We start from the raw sequence: 22397 nt of genomic DNA on the forward strand, positions 1-22397 counted from the left end.
GCTCCTTGCGTCACTCGCAAACAGCACCACTGTGGTTCTCGGATACCTTAATGGACTTTCCTCGCATCTGGGGTCCAGCACTCTGTTGAAGTGGCTCAGGCTTAGTCAGCCGTGCTTCATGGGAGTCCGGAGGATCTTCCTGGAGCTCAGGTCCGACTTAAAAGCGATACACTCAATCTGGTGTTCCTCTGCCTGGCAATTCGGTTCCTGCAGCAGCAATGAAAGTACAGCCAGCTCAGAGAGGATGCACAGACGAGTTCACTTTGGGCTTGATTGGTCCCACCAACCCAAGGCGAGAAGTCATCCATTGCAGGGCTTCTCTAGTCGAGGCAAATTCGGAGCTTCAGCAATGCAGCAGGGCTTCACCGTGCAAACCAACGGTCCAGGAGTTGCAGCAAGCGTCTCTTCCAAGTTCTTCTTCAAATTCCTTCGTCCAGTGGTCAACTCCGCCTTCCAAGCAAAAAGCCTTGCCTTTTATGCAGGTTTCTCCCATTCATTTGCAGCTTAGCTGTCACTCACACAGCAGGGTGCCTGCCCTTTGGGTGCATTCCTGTAACCAAGGTGAATAAGCACAGGGAGTTTCAGGCACCTCCCTCACTTCAAGTCCATGCCAGACACGCTGGAGCCAGAGGCGGACTTCACCAGTGAATCCCGCCAAAGACAAAGCGAACAAAGGGACCAAACCTCAACAAGTACCTTTCCAACAAGAAATGGTGAAAAAAGAAGACCGGGCCATTTTGACAAAACGGGCACATGTGTGTCTTACTGAAGCTGCAATTGCAGCCCGCGGTAAAAACACACAATGGTAGGAAAAAGTAAACCACTGTCACTAGCCATTGTAGAAAGAGTAACAAAAATGTTACATGAGAAACTAGACAAGGGGGATAATAAGTAACCCCTCCAGCACCCTAGTGTAAGATAGTGTAAGATAGTGTGTGCTCAGTCTATTTATTTATTTATTCACATTTGTAGAGCGCACAGCAGCCCTTAGGCATCGTGGCACATGTTACAGAAGGTGAGCTCAGCTTAGTTAGTGACAGCATAGATACATTTTGACTTTTTTGTCTAGAAAGTTACAAAACGTAAGTAAAGTCAATTTCACTTCACTGCTCTTGGAAACAATAGTTTCACCAAGAGAAGGTATTTAAACCTTTGGGAAATCTAAGAGACTTCCCTGTGTCACTGTACTGAAGGTGCTGTGTGCCACAATGTAAAGATGATGCCTATGGAGTTTGTCAGACTCCAAAGTCAAAAGAAACACAGAGTCCAAATCACAGAAAAATATATGAGAGTGGGAAAAAGGTCTCTCTCTCCAGGTTAGAAATTAAAAGTCATAAGGTCCAGCAAAAAGAGCTGGGGGTCTCTAGGGTAAAAGGGAATTAACACATTTTGGAGAATTTGCCCTAACAGTGCAATAATGAGAGGCGGCAGGCCCAGACCCCCCCCCCCCCCCCCCAACAACCCACCCACCTTTCATTATTGTGAGCTACATTTGTTGCAGAGCCCACTGGGCTCTGCATTACAACCCAAACAAATATGTAGCAGGGGAAACACCCCTGCTCAGAAGCAGGCTGTTCAGTCCCCTGTGCAAATAAAGTACACTGGTGCACTGTGCCACCTGCCAGTCAAGCGAGGGGCATCACATCCAAATCATAGTGAGAAGCTGACAATGGCAAAGAGTATGCAACATTTTTGATGAACATGCGTGATTACATCAAACTTAAATCTTGCCTGTACAAATTAGGCATTTGCAAATGATTCAAGGATGGAAAATTGGTCATACATGCCACATATTGATCAATAATCCACATTTTAACTCTTCATAGGAACAGAAAAAGACAATTACTTACCAGGGCACAAACATGTACACGTGTGTCACTTATTTTGCAAATCGGAGCACTTTATTCCGTAGCAGAAGGTTTGCTGACTGTACCAAATGCCAGGTACAAGACATTGGGGTGGCCACTCCTTTTCGGTACAAGTAGCCAAACTGTGCAAGCAACTACCCACTCACATCTGCCATATCTAAAACTAGAGTTTTGTCATGATATCAAAACACTTCAATTTCTACATTAATTCGATTGGTATATGCATCTGGTTTGATTTCTTTTTTTTTACAGTGGCAAGATGCCTTTGAAAAGTGTACACCGGCTGTATAAAAACCAATGATCATACAACCAGCACACCATTTCATTGGGGTATGGAACATTTCTAACAAATCATGTGAATAATAGGTACAAACCCAAAACTTGCATGTACAAAAACGCCAATTGGAACTTGTGTAATGTTCACTCATTTGTCCATTATGCACCTGCCCAGCTTTTTGTTAGCATCCCTACTTTCCCATAACATGGTACGGAAAGGAGAGGCCCAGTTGGTTACAGTGCTTCTGGGAAAAATGAAGTACCTTCTCCAGCCAGTGCCCCTGTTCCAAGTCATGTAGCGACAGTGGACAGTTCCCAATATAGGCAGGCCTTGTAAATGCGGGCTAAATGGACGGTTTTACTGATGATTACAGCAGCATTGTTCATCCCTGGTTTGCCAGGTTGGCCTAGGTTTGGCCCCCAGGTTCTCCTGAAAGTCCACTTCATTGGGTCAATGCAAGCTGTACACCCAAATGGCCCAGGCAGTGTGGGTGCAGCAGGGGGTGGCTCTGTCTTCTGATTTTATTAGATCTTCATGCGGCCGTCCCAATCTACAGCTTCAACATTCACTTCATGAGCTTCCTGCCATGCTCTCTGTGCCATGGAAACCCATGTGCCATCCATCTCCTGCCCTTCAGCATACTGTGATGATGCCTCCACAGAATGTAATGTCTTATCTACTAGCTTTTCCTTGCTTTCTTAGTTCTTCCTACACTGTAATTCGTCTCGCATTACTGCAGCACCACCTCCTTCTTGGCCTCCATACAGTATCCCAGAGCCACTGGCGAGCAATATTTTATGGTGCTGCGAGCAACATGTTGCTCCCGAGCTACACTTTGGAGATCACTGTTCCAGGGTATCAAATGCTTCTGGTAGATCAAGTGAGAGGAGGGAGGATGAGCCCTGGTCCATGAAATCCTGGATTTGGTCTTTTACATAAAGCAACGCACTTTGTGCTTCAGCCCAGTCTAAAGCTGGATTGAAAGTCATTGAGTAAGGAGTTCTTTTCCAGATGCTTCTGAGTTGGATTGAAACTATTTTGTCAAGAATTTTAAGAAGAATTGGGCAATTGGATATCGGCCTGTAATCACTGGCTTGTAGTGGATCCAAAAATGTCTTCTTAAGGGGAGGAGTAATCCACATTTTTTTTTTATTCTTTGGGAATAATGCCATTGATCAAGGATTTGCGGATATAATGCGTAATAAATGGAGTTTTCATAAGAACTCCACCTCTAACACACCCGCGGTGGTGAGGGAAGGGTGAGAAATTACTAAATGCCCCATTTCTGCTTACAGAGTAGAAATAACACCAATTGCTAGGTTATAGTTTGTTGCAAAGAATTATTTTTTCCAAATAATGTTAAACGACCTGGCAGGTTTGATATGCAGGGTAGAAGTATATACTGCATGTGATCTGTTAATGAAAAGTAGACATTCAAAAGCATGGTGAGGTTAAAACACAATCTACAATACTGAAGCAAAACAATGCTTTATTTAGTTTTTCAGACATTGAAAGTATAGAAAAATAAAATAAAAAAATGATCAAGAAATCAGAGGAAGAATAAAATCGACTGTTAAACACTGCAATTCATATGGTTTTATTGTTACATACAAAGTCAAGCGTTCACGGTCTTATTTCAAAGGCATTTACCCCCTTTGTTCTTTTTAAAGCTTTACTCATTGTAACTAATTGTCCATTGTGTCCTTTATGTACAGATGCATGAATAACCACCTCTTTTACTTAATTTATCCAGGTAGACTCCAAACCCTTTAAGTCAGATTACTTAAGTAGGACTCCAGAAGAAATAAAACAGTACAAAATATCCGCATTTGCAGCAACTTTAAAATTCAGAATTCCAGTTGTGGCTCAAACTTAAGAGATGAGTTACTAAAATAGAAATACACATTGCTTGCATTTAAAGACCTATTTACAGTGCATTTCCGCTATTTCTACAGTGAAAGCTATACAAAATTATGAAAAGTGCAAAATGCAAAATATTTAAATCTCCTTTCTAAATGAACATTAGAAAGCAGCTAAAATTTAACAGTTTCAACATCCTAACATCTGAGGTGTCACACATAACCATTCTGTAAAAATCTTCTGCCAAAGGTTATCATGTTGAAAGTATTTGGGGGGGGGGGGCTCATCGTGATGAGGAAGATCAGGGGTAATGTTTTTTAAACATATGGAAGCTTTCAAGTGACTATGTGGTGCCGCATGTTTGAGGCAATTTCACTTTCATCTACCTAATCCTTGAACATCTGGATTAACAAACACATTAAAAAAATTAAAAAAACAATATCTTTATACTTTGCAAAGTAAGTTTCAAATGAATGCAGCAACTCATTACAAGCACACAGAGACAACCTTAATGAATATATGCAATCAGTATTTACAATGGAGACGTGGACATTATATTATTGAACTACTACATCTGTGGACAGATTTTCCAATAGCCTTTCCTCAGTTTTGGGTATACACATTTAGAAGAAGGTCCAGACAAGCTTAATTAAAAAAACATGTGCCAGTCCAACAGTTTCAGGGGATATTGTAACAAATAAGATTCCAAATGCACAATGGGTAGGTGGCTCCAAGCAATATACAAACTAGTTTGAATACTTGGTTATTAAAATGTACCTAGTATACAATCACCTTTATTATTAAAAGATATTAGGGCCCAAAAAATTCATGTGCATGCTTTAGGACCATTTGCCATTGTGATCTTTAGAAGGATCATGCCTGGCTTCTACCAAACTTTCAAGTTTCTACTATTTTCCGAAGTCTTAAAATATAGCGCATATGAAAATGTGCAAAATGATAAAGGCATACGTAACATACTTAATAGAAAAAACTAAACTGGAACCCAAGCATAAACCACCCGGCCATCCTTTGCTGAGCAGTATCTTGCCTTTAAGAGGTTCTCTTTCATTTTAGTAGTCTTCTTTAACAGAGCGCTAGAGGGGGTTACAGACCATCTGGAAATGTCACATTACTTTTGGAATGTAATGTCTGTTCGACACAGCCTGAGGAAAATAAAACAGATAAACAATGAAAAAACATTAGTGCATCTTGTTCCCACAAATCAATACAAAAATATTGAATGTGAGAAAACAATTGATTTGGGGCAAGAATTTAAAATCAACCCAAAAAAATTAAGCATTAAGGGATTCTCTTAATCGAAATTCAGATCCTCCTTTAATGAGAAAAAAAAACAATTCAGAATGAAATATTTCGTTTGAAGCAAAGGGTTTCATGAAGGCACAACAATTGAATCAAGAACCCAAGCCATAAAAATACCTGATGAACAAAGTAGGCTGTAACTAGTTTGACATTCTAGTGAACTCTGCTGTTGATACACAAGTATCTAGTATCATCCTCTTTTCACCCACTTAGTTGAAATATATTGTGCTAGAAAAACGCAGCCCTCCGATTACAAGTGGAAATAATTGCGAGACAACAGGTATAATCACTATTCGCACTAGGTGGAGAGCCTCAGTCAGTTGGACAACTTGGAATGTGGGCCTTACCTACTAGAAGACAATGAAAGCATAATTGGTCCTTTGTAACTGACAAATAGTTATGATTTGCATCCCATGCTGAAGCTTGATTTGAAGCATACTGTGTACTATGTACTATTCTTGTTTCCTAGAGGTAGCTCCAGCTTGGTAGGCGATGCTGGGCACACAACTGCTTTTAGCTCCTGCTCATCAAATCTTGATTTTGATCCCTGCACCACACAAACTACACTCACAACACCCTGGTGGCTACTCCCTCTCTGCCTCAAAGCTCTCAAATCGCCGAGGCAACCAATGGAAGAGAAAGGGCTCGCAGTTCCCTTTGCTATTTCCATGAAGGCTATCTTTTTTGAAGCAGTTTTGTTACATAAGATGACCAGCAACACTCTCTGTGTGTGCCATTTCTCATGTAAAAATCACAGAGCTTGTAGCATAGTGCGCACTAGGCCTTTGTGCCAATAGTGGTAGTGCTCTCCCTTTCACAAGCAGTAACACTGCCTGTAACCCTGTTAAAGGTTCCGTCTTCAAGAAGGACCTTTAACTTACTCTGTATTATTGCTTAAACATAAACCATATGTTTGAACCTTCCAATATCTTAATTGTCCTATCTATACTGCAAAGTCCTCCTGAAGCACCTGCTATAGGAATCATTCAGTTACAGCAGCAGCTATGAGCAGAGGACGTTTACACCATCACAGTGTATTCCAAAGTCTAAGGCGTTGTTCTAATTTAAAAGCTATCAAAGAAGTCTTGAAGAGAAGGAAGTTCAAATACCACTGGTCAAATGACGAAGGATGCTTCATTACCCAACCCAAAATTTGATTTCATCTTCAGGTAGACACCCGCAAAAAATAAACACAAATTAAAAACCTTTCCTAAAGTAACCGTTATCATTCCATGTAAATGGCATTATGGTATGCCCAACAGCCAAGAATTGGGCAAATACTCCCAAATAAATAAAACAACATTGCAGGTAATCAGTGGCCTGCACCTTTTTGCTGTTAGGACTACTTTGTTGATGAGTTCAGGCTAGACGCATCAGAACCACATATAGATAAGCAAAATAATAAGGAACACATTACCTGTGACTCTTGTTCTCCAGCCTGGGTTTTGCATGGATTCACGTGCTATAAATATGCCCCTTCGTCAGGCTGCGAATCGGGATTAGCATAATTGTTCTTTTTTAATTGATCAAACGATACATTTCACCAAATTTGGCCAGTACGAGTTGATCGATTAAAAACAAACAATTAGGCAAATACATAGCAAACATGTGGAGCGTGGGTGTCCCGGCTCCCTATGATCGGTATGTATTAGCCACGGAAGGTTGCGGCGGTGTCCCTAGATTCCCCAAAAAAAAGTAAAAAGAGGGACCATGCGGCATCAGATCCAACCCGTGTTAGAGGGACAGAGCTGACACTGCAGGGCTGAAGTGGACCAGGCCGGCGAGCTAACAGGTAAGTAGGGGAGAGGGATAGGGGATGGGGTGTGTGGGTTGGTGTGAGCGCATTTGATGCTCTGATAATTGATCGCATGCAAACAGTTATTTTTCCCGAAGTTTGCCGCTATCAATTTTCAGACGATCAACCACCATCAAACCTGGGAATCCTCTGTAAAATAAAGCAGTTTAGGTTTAAGCAAAAAAAGGAATTAGTTACCTGTAACTCCGGTTATCCAGCATTGTTATCTTTCATAGATACACATGCTGTGAATATAACCCGTTGTCAGGCTGGGAATCCTTGGTAACAGAGCAGTTTAAACCTAAACTGAAAACTTTCAGTCACTTTTGTGCTCTATCATAGTCATTTTGGGCCATACTGCCCACAGCCAATAGGAACACCTCCCTTAACTCCTCGCTTGTCGGCTACCTTCAGATTTGGCAAGCGCACGTGAGTGGCAGTAAGAGCCAAAAGACGAGCCATGCAGGGTAAGTGATTGAGTTGCATGTGAATCTATGAAAGATACCAATGCTGGAGAAACAGTTACAGGTAAGTAATTCCTTCTCCAGCATTGGATCTTTCATAGATTCACATGCTGTGAATAGTTTAGATTACGAAGCAGTATTACAACAATACTTATGGGCGGAGACAAGCTCCCAGCATAACTTTCCACTGGAGACTTACTACCTCATGCAAAAAGGTTCTGCAGAACAAACTGGCCGACTCTAGACTCTACTGCGGAATCTCTCGGCACAGTAGAACCTGGCGAATGTATGCACAGATCTCCAGGTGGCTGCACAGCAGATGTCAGGCAACGGGATTGCAGAGAGGAAAGCAGTGGTTGCCACCACTGCTCTGGGGGAGTGCACCCGGGGCCTGCCGGGACGCGGCCTACCGACCTGATGAAGGCTACAATCCATTTTGAAATGGAGCACTTCCCGGGCTCTGAAGGTCCAAATGAAACAAACAGTTCTGTTGTATGGAAAGACGAGCCTCATAGTACTTGAGGGCATGCACTACATCCAGCGTGTGCAGGACTTGCTCCGGTGGAGACGTTAGTGTGCCAAAGGACACGGGCAAAACCACCCACTGATTGAGATGGAAAGTGGATGGCACCTTATTCAAATAGGGTGGTTTCCAGGAAAACGCCTGGATTTCACCCACTCGCCTGGCCGAAGTTATTGCCACCAAGAACGCCGTTTTCCAGGAAAAATGTTTAATGGATGCTTGGTGCATGGGGTCGAAAGGCAGAATCACGAGTCTTGCCAGTAGCACATTTATCTCCCACTCTGGCTCTGGGTGGAGGACAGGTGGAAAAGATTGGAACAGCCCACGCAAGAACTCTTTCACCAGTCTGAAGGTGTTTCGGACTCAAGGCGCCAGAGGAATTGGAGGGAATGAATACAGAAACTCCCCTTCCCATGGAAACGCAAAGGCGTCCAACAAGCTCTCCAGATGGGGAAGCAGCTGGGAAAGGTCTTGCAGCGAATGTTCTCATATGTGGCAAAAAGGTTGATCTCTGGAGTATCCCACATCTGGAACAACAGGTGAAGCTGGTCGTTGTGCAGTTACCACTCGTGACAAGATTGCAATCCCTGGTGAGGGAGTCCGCCAGAGTGTTCTGAATCCCCGGTAAATGAAGGGGAATGAGAAAAATGTGGTGCTTTAGAGCCCAAAGCCACAGGGCTTGGACTTCCTTGGAAAGCTGTGGGGACCTCGTTCCTCCATGCGTGCGGACATAAAACATTGATTTGTGTTGTCAGTGTAAATCCATATGACCTTTCCCCTTTAAGGTTACATAAAAACACCCATTGCTCCAGCAGGTTGATGTGCTGGCCCTTTCCCTCCTCTGACTAAAGGGCTCTGGTATGTTGGCCCCAACAGTGGGTATCACAGCCCTCCAGTGAAGCATCCCTTGTGATGGTGGTCTGATGGTCTGGCAACCTGAGGGGAGGTGTCTTGCACCAGATGTTCCCTCCCTTACTGACCACCAGTGAAGGCTTCGCCTGAAAACCGGTGTCAGAGCAATGCAGTCGTCCCAGGACCCTGAGGCTTGGATCCAGCAGGTATACAGGAATTCCTGCATCAGCCTCATGTGTAACCGGGAGTTGTTCATCAACGGGATGCAGGATGACAACATACCCAGCCTGGATTTGTAGATGCAGACTGGTATTATCTGGGTGCTGCTTAGACAGTGCACCTTTTCCAGAAAAGGCACCACCCTTTCATCTGAGGGCTTGGCGGTGCAGGTCTGGGTATTGAGCAGTGCTCCAAGATAGAGTGCCTACTGCGATGTAACCAGGCATGACTTTGGGATGTTGATGGATAAACACAGCCGCAGTAGACACTTTATGATGACGGCGGTGTTGGTTCCTGCCAGCGGATAAGAGGGGGTTCTCACCAACCAGTCGTCTAGATATGGGTAGACGTAATTGACCTCTGTCGCAGGTGCGCCACTACTGGTGCAAGGCATTTGCTAAACGCCTGCAGAGCAGACTGCAGGCGGAATGGAAGGGCATTGAACTGATAATGTGTAGGTAGTGCCGGTGTGAGCGGTGAATAGGGATGTGAAAATAGGCATCCTTGAGGTCGAGGGACGCCAAGAAGTATCCTTGTTGTAGCTGAGACAAGATCTGCTGCAGTGTGACCATGCAGAAGGAACTTGTTGAGCACCCTTAGATCTAATATGGGCCTCCAACCCCCTGTTGTGCAGAGACTTTTTCCTCATCAGGAAGAAGTGGGAGTAGACTCCTCTGCCCAGCTTCTCCTGTGGAGCCTTCTCCACTGCTCCTTTTAGCTGCAGAGCTCGTACTTCCTATAGCAAGAGGTGCTGCTACATTTTTGGTTTGTGTGTGGGAGGAATGTCCGTTAGATAGTGCACAAACTCCAGCGAGTGGCTCTGCTGGAGGAGGGATAGCACCCATTGTTCGGTTGTGCCGTTTGGCCGTTCTTCAATGAACCTTGACAGTCGTTCTCCCACCAGGGTGCTGAAACAGGAGGATCTGGCCCTGGGCTGGTTATATCTGTTTGCCGGACTGGCCCCTAGATTGGGAGGAGCCATAGCACCCGTGTGATCCCCTGTAGGACTGACTTTTTCATTTACTGATCCCCCTGACAAGTACAGGGTCTTGTAAGAGGAGGAAGACTGGTACGTGGAGCGGTTACACCGCGAAGTCCTGCCATAACGCCCTTATCCCGAATAAAAAGACTGGTGCCTTTTCTGTAGCGTGCCCGAGGAGCAAACAGTTTGTGTCCGTTTTTCATGGACTCTAAGCTTCGTCCATCTTCTTTCCAAAAAGGGCAGATCCATCAAAGGGCATATCAACAACCCTGGACAGGACATCAGTCGGGTCAAAAGTCTGTGGCCTTGTGCCAACCCTGCCTGTGTAGAGCCACTCCATTTCAAGCTGGCGAAAACAAGAATCAGTGATGTACACAGAGACCATGATAGCATGGTCTGAGGCCAATTCACCCTCATGAACAATGTCCATGGCCTCTTGTTTCTTATCATCTGGCAGAAACTCTAGCAGGGGACCAATCTTGTACCACAGCTCGCGATCATAGCTTACGAGTATAGCCATTGCATTTGCCGCCTTGATAGTCGTGGTCACAGTGGTAATGATCTTTTTACTGAAGGCGTTGAGGCACTTGCCTTCCTTGTCCAGAGGGAAACAGCAGGATGAAGATGGGCTAGATGACCTTTTCCTGGCAGCAGTCTGGTGTGGGTTCCGTGTGTGTACTTTTTGTCACACCAGTCTTTCTTGTCCCCCTGAAGGGCCCGGGGACATCTCCGTCCAGTTGCCTAGGAGGCTCCGGAACCGGGAATGGTGCAGGCAGACGTTGTTGCAAAGGTTGCCACCAGAGTGGTTAATGTGGATAAAATGTCCAGTGCAGAAATTGAGCTGGCTGTATTAAAGGCAAACTGTCATGTGCCTCAGATGAATGCAGAGGAGGTAATGGTGGTAGCCTGCTGGATTGCCTTATGGGAGGCAATGTCCTGCTTGCTGGAGATGATGCCAGTGAAATGATGGCCTCCTCTTGTGCTTCCTCTACCTCTTCCGATGGGAAGGATTTGGCTCAGACAACAATACCTCCCGGTAGCAGGGCCACCCCAAGGTTGGGGAATGATGCCTGTGGCTGGGTCGTCAATGCAGAGACTGTGTTGGTCCGAGTGTCGGTGATGCCAGTTACAATGGCGGTGGTAACAATCTTATGGGAAGATGCACTTTTCCCCCCCATCGACGGTGCCGTCGCCGAGGGTATCACAGCCGTCAATGAGGTTCCATGACGTAGCAGTCATGGCTGTTGACGGTTTCATCGATGACACAGTAGTCGTAGCCGACGACAGCTTTGATGCCGGGTGTAATGCTTAACTGAAAAACTCTGCGGGAGCGCTTTGCCAGTTCTTGGTGATGCCTTCTTTTTCTAAAAGTTTCAGGGTAATTCTGTAAGAAAAAACATGGAGGTCTAAGCTATCTTGCTAAACTATTAACAACCAATGATCTTAGTTAATAGATTCCATCTCGGTTGCTAGTAATATCACTAACTCACCTTAGCTTTTAGTTTGTGGATCTATCCATCCTGAACTTAAGCAGAGGCGCTAGTTCTTAAGAAAAGGTGACATACAACTGTGGTATGGAATCTAGAATGGGTTACGGGACAGGGAAAGGATAAGATATGCAGTGAGGAAGCAATGGGAATTCCTAATTGAGCATTAACAAGTTGGCGCTAAAAAATGTGGCAAGTGTCTAAAAACACCTCTTGCTGTAGACAAATTGAGGAAAGACTTTCATTCACTAAACCAGTCACAACCCTAAACTCACCAAGGAAATAGTGCAGGAGGCTTAGCCAAAAAAATATAGAAAAACATTAGTGAACAGCGCTCGTATGTATCCTAAAAGAACATTAAGGAATACGCAACCTGCTGTGCACCTTTAAATCAACTCATGGAAACGCTAGTACAGACAGAGTTAATGCATATGCAAAAAGGTAACATATATGAACGGTACTTGCGTGACACGAAAGAAAAATAAAAGGTCTGGAATCTTGTTCTTAAACCCAGCAACAAAACTAACAGCTGCGGCTGACAAGGATTCTTAGCCGCGAGTGACAGGAATAGCAGCTGACTCTGACTGGAACTTGAGAAGCGGCTGACAGGAATCTAACGGGAATTGTAACGGAATACTAAAAACTACGAACAGACTGGAAACTAAGGGAAAAAAGATAGGAACTAAAACTCTGACTGTAAATACGGAGATAACTAGGAATTTCTCTGAGGAAAACTCTGGAACTCGGAGCTCGCGTAAGCGCTGCTCTGCATAAAGCAGTCACAATGCGAAGCGCGGACCTCCAGGGGTGTGGGGCTTAAAAGGAAGGAGTGATCTGAAACCTAGACCTGTGAGATAATAATACAGAGGACAATGCAGGCGGCCATGATGAAAGGACAGAGTATCTCCATTCCACATTAAAGCCTATGCCTACTCTGAAGCAGTTCGCCAAACATGCCATGCCAGAGCCCAACCTTTCAAGACCCTCTTAGGGGAATTAACCCCTAGTGACCTGGCCGTGATCATGACACCGGGGAGCCGGCAAACAGCGTTGACGGCCTTGGGGTAGACGACCTGGAGGAAGGCTTGGTTGTCGACTATGACGCACCCTTCACAGATCTGGACAAGACATTTTCGATGCTGAAGGCAAAGAGTGGCCACCAGATTTAGAGATGGACTTAGATGAAGACGTCTCCTTGGGGAGATGGAAAAGGCCTTTTGATCTTCCCTGTCGACCCACCCTTGGGCACTGACCTTTGGTGAAGACTGGTCCTTTTGCGAGTATCTGGGTTTGTCGGCAGAGGCGTCTATGCCTTTTCTTGCTGTTGGCCTAGACTTCATTCGATCTTGACCTCTTACTAGCGGTGGTTCACTTGGCTGTCCTGCCCTGCCCTGCCGTAACGAAGCATGACTCCATATCGAAGGGGAGTCAGAGGCCCTGCAGGCGTACTCAAGCCACGTGACGAGATAAAACCATGTCGATCCCTCAGTCTTGATGGAGAACGACTGGCAGATTTCAGTGTCTTGGATGACATGGTGAGGGTGAAGGCAGTAGATGCAGCCGTTGTGATGATCTCCTACATAGACATTCTTCAGTCCACATCAAGCGCAGGAATTGAACAGGCTCTTCCTCGTGGATTCTGCCATAAAGTAGGAACAACTGCACAGACAAAGCTTTGTCAAAGTTTACCGGTGGCAGGAACAGTCTACAGAGCTAGCTCTGTCGCTGCCAACGCTGGTCGAGTAAACGTCAAAAAATATACATTTCAAGTGAAAATTATTCACAAAAACATTAGAGATTATTTTTGAGAACTCCTTACAATAACGTGCAGTACAAAATGTCAAGATGACCAACGGGAGGAGTTAAGGAAGGTCTTCCTATTGGCTGTGGGCAGTATGACCCAGAATGACTAACAGCACAAAAGTGACTGAAAGTTTTCTGTTTAGGCTTAAACAGCTCAATGTTACTGAGCATTCCCAGCCTGACTATGGGGAATATTCACAGCATGTGCATCTATGAAAGATCCAATGCTAGAGAAACTGCATTGTCGCTTGTATAGCCTATTGCTGTCCCTTTGGGTCATACTGCCCAAACCAATGACACTCGTCTTCCTCAGCTCCACTCCTGGTGGCCATCTTCAGATTTGGTTGTGCACGTAAAGTGGCAGTAAAGACCCAAAAAGAGCAGCAGAAGGGTAGGAAGGTGGGTTTGCATGTGAATACATGCAAGACCCATGCTGGAGAACAAGAGTTACAGGTAAGCAACTTGTTCCTTCTACAGCATAGGGTCTTGGATGGATTTGCATGCTATTAATACGATTACACAGCAGTACTTATATACAACCATGCGAGGTGGCAAGGCTCAACAGAAGCAATACAACCTACCCCTGGAACACACTCACCTCAAGAAACAGGTTGCAAAGAACCTCTTGTCAGACACAAGACTCCTTCCTGGAATCCCTGTCGACAGTAGAGCTTTGTGAAGGTGAGAGTAGACCACCACGTCGCAGCCATGCAGATATGCAGCAGGGGAACACCACAAAGGAACGTCGTTGAATACGTGATTGCTCTGGTGGAATGGGCCCTCAGCCTGCCTGGCAACGGCCTGTTGGCCAGCTGGCGGGAATGAAATGGAGCTGGAGAACCAACTGGAGATGGATGCTTTAGTTAGGGCCTTCCGATGCCCCACATGTCAAAAGTTCACAAATAGTTGAGCAGTCTTTCGAAAGTCCTTCGTGCGTGCAACATAGAATTTCAAGGCACGCTCCATGTCCAGCGAATGCCAAGACCTTTCAGCAGACGAACAGTTCGCAAAGAAAACTGCCAGCACCATAGGCTTGTTTAAATGAAAGTCTGAAGGGACCCTGGGCATAACAGAAGGATGAGCCCTTAGAACCAGTTTCACAGGGTGGAATGAAATACAGAGATTTTCAAAAGAGCCTGTATCTCACCAACCCTCCTGGCCGAAGCGATAGCCACAAGGAAAGCAGTTTTCCAAGAAAGAAACTTAAAGGGGGCCCGATGCATAGGTTCAAACAGCAGCCTCATAAGTTTGGAGACCACATTAAGCTCCCACGCAGGAGCAGAAGCATTCACTGGTGGAAAAGTCCTGAAGAGACCCTTGTGGAACTCCTTGTCAAGTCTATGCTACCACAGGGAGAGCTTTCCCAGCGTCCAGGACTACCTGGAGATGGCAGCCAGGTGTACCTTGATCGATGTAGGTGCAAGGACAAACTTGGCGAGCAAGAGCAGGTAAGCAAGCAGTTGGGCCGCCGTAACGTGCCATAGAGCGATCTTTTCTGACCGGCAGCATACTGTAAAATGTGTCCCCTTGTGTTTGTAACAGGCAAGTGTAGATGGAGCCCTGGACAGAATGTTCTTGCATTCCAAGGGCATCAAGGAGTGTCCAAACTCTAGGACTTCAGGAGCCAGGCTCAGGGACGCTGGGTAGTGGTGCAGGATGGATCTTTACCTGGAGAGCAGTTCTGGGCGAGGAGGCAGTCTATATGCTGGAGCCACCAACAATTGCCTGGGCCACACAGGTGCAATGAGAATTATTGCAGGGGACAGTTTGAGTGTGTTGATCACACGTAGCAGCAACGGTATTGGTGGGAATGCATACAGGAACCAGACTTCCCAAGGGAACCAGCTGGAACTTGGAGTTGGTTGCTGTAGCGAACAGGTCGATCTGAGGCTTGCCCCATTTGCTCAAGATCCAAGAGGCTTGAATTTGCTGGAACTCCTGCTCGTGGCAGGACCGCAATTCCCTGCTGAGAGTGGCCGCAAGGGTGTTTTGAACGTCTGCCAGGTGAAACCAAACCAGGAACATTCAGTGATCAATGGCCCAGTGCCACAGGTTCTGTGCCTCCCGAGAGAGGAAGGGCGATGTTGCCCCGCCCCACTTCTTGATGTTTTACACAGTGATTGTGTTGTCCACGAAGACCCTGACCACCTTTCACAAAAGCTGAGGCTTGAAAGACTTGAGAGCCCAGAAAACAAAACTGCCCGCAGTTCCAGGGCGTCGATATGCATATATAGGCTTGTGGCCTATAGTCGCCCTGTGTGGGCACCCAACCTTCCAGCGAGGCATCAGTCATGAATGTCTCCCGATGCACAGGGATCCAGAATTGAGCCCCCTGCGAGATGTGAGGGTCAATGGACCACCAGTGGAGAGCTTGGCAGAAAACCTGGATAAGGGCTATCCTGTCATTCCAAGAGCCAGAGATCTGCTTCCACCTGGCGTCCAGAAATGAAGCGGCCTCATTTGCAGCTGGCAATGAGGCACCAGAAGGATGTACAAGTACATAATCACCAACAGGGATCTGATGCACCGGACAGCAGTTGGACCTTCCCCAGGAGGGTCTTCATTCTTTCCCTCGGTGGGGTCGCCAGACACGATAGTGTTGAAACAGGGCCCCAGGAACAGGGTGTCTTGAGACGGCTCCATGCAGTATATGGGCTAGTTTATGGAGAATCCCAGAGAGGTTAGAGTCTGGACCATCTCTGCTGTGTGTTGCGCCGCCTGGCCATGATAACGAGACCGGACTAGCCAATCGTCCAGGTAGGTCTAGACATACACTTCCTTTTGACAAAGGAATGCTGCCACTGAGCCCAGGCATTTGGTGAACACCCTCTGGGCTGATTCGAGCCAGAAGGGTAATGCCCTGAACTGCTAATGTCTCCCTTGGATGACGAACCTTAGCAACTTCCGATGTTTTGGGTGAATAGAGATGTGGAAGTATTCATCCTCCAGGTTCAGCGTCACCAAGAAATCTCCCTCCTCCAGTTGGCTGAGCACATGCTGCAGAGTGACCATCCTGAATTTCGGAGACTTCAGTACTTTGTTAAGACGACACAGGTCCAGGCTGGGCCTTCATCTGCCGGACCTCTTCCGAACCAGAAAGTATCTGGAGTATGGAGAGGGGCAGAGGGACAGATTATATTGCCCCTTTCAGCAGCATGACCAAAATTTCTTTAATGAGTTGTGATCTGTGCCATTCTTGCCTTAGCACTGGTGGAATGTGGGGGGCACTTGTATTGAAACTCTAAAGAGTGTCCCTGCCAGATGACATTGAGCACCCATTTGTCCATGGTGATGTGGCGCCACGTGTCGACAAACTGAAGCAGCCAGCCTCCCATTGGGTTGCTGAAGTAGGGGCTCGGGGGCTGGGCCTGGTCAGGTTTCATCTGAATACTGGTGGTTTGAGAATGACAATGCTGGGTACCTCTCCTATAGGCCTGGGAGCAGCCTCTATATGCCTTCTGAGCAGTAGAGTGGAAGGGCTGACGGTAGAAAGGGCTGAGCATCTTAGACATTCAGGAGATCTTCCCCTTTTGAGAGTAAAAGTTATGTCTCCTCTGCTGCAGCGTGACCAGCAAGTGTGCTGTCCCCATGTCAGTCTTGATGGTAAGAAGAGACTCATCCACTGCCTTGCTGAAAAGGTTATCTCCATTGAAAGGCATGTCGACCACCTTGGCTTAGAAATAAGTGAAATAAGTGCCTGAAATAAGTGGCCCTCAGCCAACCTTGATGGCGTTGGGCGACCCAGTTGCGCATCTGCCATAAACCAGACAGCAATATCCAGGGCGACCGTGATTGCATGGTCAGATGCCACTTCTCCCTCCTGAAAGATGGCCACGGCCTCCGCTTTCATGTCCTCTGGCAGGGAATTGAGGATGGTGCCCAACTCATAGCTCTCGGTTATAGCGTGCCAGGAATGCTAGGGTGTTTGCGGCCTAACAGTAAATGCTGCAGTGGTGGTTGTGCGCTTGCCAGCCACATCCAGCTTCCTTCCCTCCAGGTCAGGTGGGACTGAGCAAGAGGAAGAAGGATTAGACCACCTCTTTCTCGCAGCAGCCGAAACTACCGAGTCCGATGTTGGATGGCCTCAGAGGCATTTAGGAGTCATATCCGGCACCCTATATTTCTTCTCCAGCCTCTCCTTTTTCATAGGCGCAGAAAAAGGGCTTCTTCATCACCAGCAGCTGGTCTTCCCAGATGTCGTCCTGAAGCAGCACCGAGGACACAGTCTTTCTGGAGGATTCACAGAGCTGAAAACGGAATCCCTCCTTTTCCTCTGGAACCAGGTTGAGGAGCTTGGCTGCTCGGGACATTGCCTAGAAAGATACCACCTCACCCGGTGTGGAGTCCCTAGATGGTAAGTCTACATATGGCAGCTCACTGCCTGCAGGGACATAGTCCTCCAAATTATGAATTACTCACTGTAGTGAATAACGTACTCTTAGTCCATAGTCCCCTTTCCTCCATACTGCATGGGCGATTACAACTGAATGTAGCCCCAGGGTGGAGAGGAGACCCTCCTTAAGCAAATAAGTTCCTTGGAACTGCCTATCCGAAGGCTGCGTCTGATTTAGAGCCGGCGTCCAAAGAAGTAATGATTACAGAAAGCCGAAGGGGTGGCCCAGGTGGCCGCCCTGCTTATGACTTGCCACGGGACCTGTCACTGGAAGGCGATGGCCGTGGCCTTGGCTCTGACCGTGTGACCGTGCATGTAGGCTGGCAGGGCTTGTGCTGAGCCTCTTAGGCCTCTTTGATGGCTGCAACCATCCACCATGCAATAGAAGCTTTGGATGCCTGGTAACTGGGTCTGGAGCCCCCGAAGATGACAAAAAGTGTGTCTGACTTGCGGAAGCCCTTGGTCCTGTCCAGATAGAATTTCAGAGTGCGTCTGACATCCAGACAGTGCAAGACTCTCAGCCTCGCCCTTGGGGTCAGCGAAGAACATAGGAAAGACTATTTCCTAGTTTAGATGAAAGGCGGAGGGTACCTTTGGTAGGAACGCCGGGTGTGTCCGCAGGACTACCTTGTCCCTTTGGAAAGTGATGTAGGGTTCTGAGGCCAACAGAGCCTGGATGTGTTGCCTCCATGACCATCAGTCTGGCTTCAGAGCATCCAGAAGCACAGAAACTGCTCTCCTGAACATCTGTGAAGACCTGCTCTCTAACCTTGATTCTAATCTCCCCTCTGTCCTCATCCTACTCAATCTCTCCTCTGCCTTTGACATTGTCAACCATGCCATCCTGCTCAACTGGCTCTGTGATAACCTGGGTATCACTGATCAGGCTCTGACCTGGCCTGCTCCTGCTCCCGCCTGTGAGGTTGAGAACCTCAGGGTTATCTTCAACTCCACACACTCCTTCTCTCGTCACATCTCTGATGTCTCTAAGAAGTCAAACTACCAACTGCACCTCCTCAGAGGTATTCTTCCTTTCCTCTTCTTCTGTCAGAAGCTCAACGTCTCCAGAGCTCTGGTTCTCTCTAGGCTTAACTACTGTTACAGCCTCTTTTTAAATCTGCCTGCCTCTACTCTCCGTCCTCTGCAACTCATCTAGAACAGGACTGCAAGTCTTGTCCTTGGGCCTTAAGCCCAGGGATCGTATCTCTCCAGCACTGAAATCTCTCCATTGGCTACCAGTGGCTGCAAGGATCAAGTTCAAGATCCTTTATTAATTTTGATTTATTTATAGCAATTGTTACAAGCCCAAACCCGGAGGCATCACGGTATAGGTTACATAAACTTGCTTATTTGGTTACAGAGGTGGTTACAATACAAGTAGGATTAGTTGCATCATTAGTTATCATTCAGGCAAACACAGTTTGTGCGAGATAATAGTTACAGAGATGGTCTAAGCATTTCAGGATGAGGTGATGCTGGTTAGAATTTGTTGAATAGCCAAGTTTTGGTAACACTCTCAAAGCGGCTGTGGGAGAGCTAATTTCTAATGTGTAATGGGAGGGCGGTTCCAGATCTTCGATGCCGCGACTGGAAGCTGGCACCCACTGCCCTGCATCTCTTGAATCTTGGGATGAATCCTGATCTGAGGGGTCTAGTTGACCTTTTATGGGCGACACTGTTGTTGAGGTAAGTAGGGGCATCATTGGTACGTGATAAGGGATTAATAATCTTGCTTGTATGGGTAACCAATGTGCTTCTCTCCTGATATGAGAGATATGGTCACTTCTTTTTAATTTAAAGGCTGCCCTTAAGGCTTTGTCTTTCAGAAATTGCAGTTCAGCCAGATTAGTCTTTGTGGTTCCCAACAGAAGGATGTTGTAATAATCAAGCTTTGATCTTTGATAGTATTAGGGCTTGTGCTAGTGTTATGAAATTTTGTGGGGTGAGAAATTGGTGGCTAAGCCGTGTAGGAGAGTGCACTAATGTGTTTAGTCATGGTAGGTTAGAGTCAAGATGGACGCCTCATGTTTTGACCTGCTCAAGTACTACAGTCCCCCTACCTGCACTAACACCTGTCTGCACTTAACTCCTGCACTGCCACCTGCTGACCGCACTTCTTGATTTTTGATGTTTTGATCCTATGTCTTGAACTTCCTCCTCCTACCCTTCCCCCAGTACTTCTCACCTCCACCCCCGGCGCAATCTCAATGTCACGGGGCCTAGTAAAAGTGACCCAATAGTTCAAAAGAGACGAAAATATTAGAAAGAGTGGAGGAATAAGGGAGAAAAGTAAAGGACCCAGTACAGAACCTTCAAGAAAACAGAAGCACAGGGGTAAGGCTGTTGAGGATTGCTCTGCCCAAAAGACTGAGTAGGTCCAGTCTTAAAAATAATAACATTACCTGAGAATCCTAGAATAGACGGAAGAATAGAGTGAGCCACTTTATCAAATGTGACAGAAATGTCTAATAGTACAAGCAGAGATGCCGAGCTGAAAGTAAAGAGTGGCATGAAGGAGACCCATTTTGGTTGAGCAAAACACAACATCTTCACATGTTTTGGAAGAAGACCATTTGAATTGATGAAGGCAGTGAGTTGTGATTAAGCTACACTTTAAAGAATTTTAGAAAGGAAAGGCAGAAGGGAGACAGGAGGAAACCTACAGGGTAAAGAAGGTTCAGGGATGGCTTTGTCAAAATGGGGATGGTGGTGGCATGGTTATACTCTGAAGGAAAGATTCCAGAAGATAAGGAAAGATTGCAGAGAAGAGTTTAGTATGGAATAATCAAAGAATTGACTCTTGAAATTATTACAGAAGGAAGGAGAGACAAAGGGGCAGCAGTAGTATGAACACAGTTCAGGAACAGCCCCAGTTCAATGTCTGAAACCGGAGAAAAAGAGTATAAATATTGGACAGGAGAAAAACTGAATATGAATTGAGGGAAGCCAATAAATAGCAAACTCCTATTTTTCAAGTTATTTACTTGCATTTTCAACTCATCCCACTAAACAAAACTAAAGAAAAACCTTTGCTGCAGATTTTCTCAGCAAACTAAGTGAAAACATGTCAGCAAACCTGCTGAGAAAATATCCAGCAAGAGTCAATATGCAGACTTTTTAGCAATTTTCCATGGTCAGGAAACTTCAAAATCTATTTGTCGACTTTTTGATTTGGAAATTCAGTTTCATGAAATTGATGATAGTAAAATTACCCAATTTTGCACAAACTTAGACAATTGGACTAATACAAAAGTTGCCTTGTTTTTCTAAAATATGCTCAAATGTTAAGCTTTTTAAGCAGAAAATGTAACTTAACTATTGACCAGGACACAAACAATGCATATGGTAAAGTGGGCTGGACAAGAGCAGTACCATTGTTTTTTCAGTGTTGTAAAACCAAATCAAAATACATTTATGCATATGGTCACCACCACGTTTCAGAGTTCTACAACAAAAAAAATCGAAAATGTTTGCAATGCAAAACATTTGAACATACTAGTACCATTTTAACGTTTGATTTTCTTACCTCTAATACAAGAAGAAAAATCTTGTCCTATGAGCAGCTGCCATGCTCTCCGACATGTTTCGGACCTTTAGATAATTGACAAATCCTCTGAAGAACAGAAGGAGTCCTAAAAGTGAAAACAAACAGCATCAACATTTATTTGAGGTTTGCTTTACTTAATACATGCAAAACCACAAAGTATACAAAGGCAAAATATGTTTTACCCACTGTTTCACCCCCTCTATTCGACTACATCTTTGTACCAATTCATTAAGATTATGCACAGCTATTAGTAGTTATTGGGTCAGTTCTAGATGGAACGACAGTGATGGAACAAGTTACTTACCTGTAACTGTTGTTCTCCAGCATGGGTCTGGCATGGATTCACATGCTCATGAATATTCCCCGTCGTCAGGCTGGGAATCCTCGGTAAAGAAAAAACCAGTATCTGTTTCGTTTCTGATCTGTCTTTCGTAGTAATAACCAATCACTGGTCTCTGCGTCATACTGACCACAGCCAATGACTGCCCTCTACCTAAGCACCGCCTCTGGCAGCCATCTTCAGATTTGGAAGCACGTGAAGTGGAAGTATGACCAAGTGAAGAGCCGCAGAGGGGTAGGCGGGAGGGTTCGCATGTGAATCCATGCCAGACCCATGCTGGAGAACAACAGTTACAGGTAAGTAACTTGTTCCTTCTCCAGCATGGGGTCTGGCATGGATTCACATGCTCATGAATAAAGAATACATAGCAGTACACACATGCACAACCACTGGAGGTGGCAAAGGCTCAACATTAAGCATTGCATCAAACTCAACATTAAGCATCTTACCTCCTCACCAGGCGAACAGGTTGCGCAGCACTGCTTGGCCGACCCTGGACTCCTCCCTGGAATCCCTATCGACGCAGTAGAACATCGTGAAGGTGTGCGTCGACCTCCACATAGCAGCCCTGCATATGTCCAGCAGGGGCACACCAGAAAGGAACGCCGTGGTAGCTGCGATCGCTCCGTTGGAATGGGCTCTCGGACGGCCAGGCAGCGGTCGGTTT

At 45.9% G+C, this 22397-nt stretch overlaps 1 protein-coding gene across 2 annotated transcripts in view; it reads right to left on the reverse strand.

The window, feature by feature from the left end:
• Window positions 1-3718: 3718 nt before the first annotated feature.
• The window catches only part of NDFIP2 (Nedd4 family interacting protein 2), a 693434-nt gene continuing 674755 nt past the window's right edge, over window positions 3719-22397 (reverse strand). For both annotated transcript variants that reach the window (XM_069639897.1, XM_069639898.1), the window contains 2 exons: window positions 21370-21475; window positions 3719-5168 (listed from right to left, as the gene is read on the reverse strand). In XM_069639897.1, the coding sequence (XP_069495998.1) occupies window positions 21372-21475 (104 nt within the window). In that variant the 3' untranslated portion in view covers window positions 3719-5168; window positions 21370-21371. The remainder of the gene's footprint in view (window positions 5169-21369; window positions 21476-22397) is intronic.

Source organism: Ambystoma mexicanum, chromosome 7q (assembly GCF_040938575.1).
Source record: "Ambystoma mexicanum isolate Mex_15411 chromosome 7q, UKY_AmexF1_1, whole genome shotgun sequence".
NCBI classification, from domain to species: Eukaryota; Metazoa; Chordata; class Amphibia; order Caudata; family Ambystomatidae; genus Ambystoma; species Ambystoma mexicanum.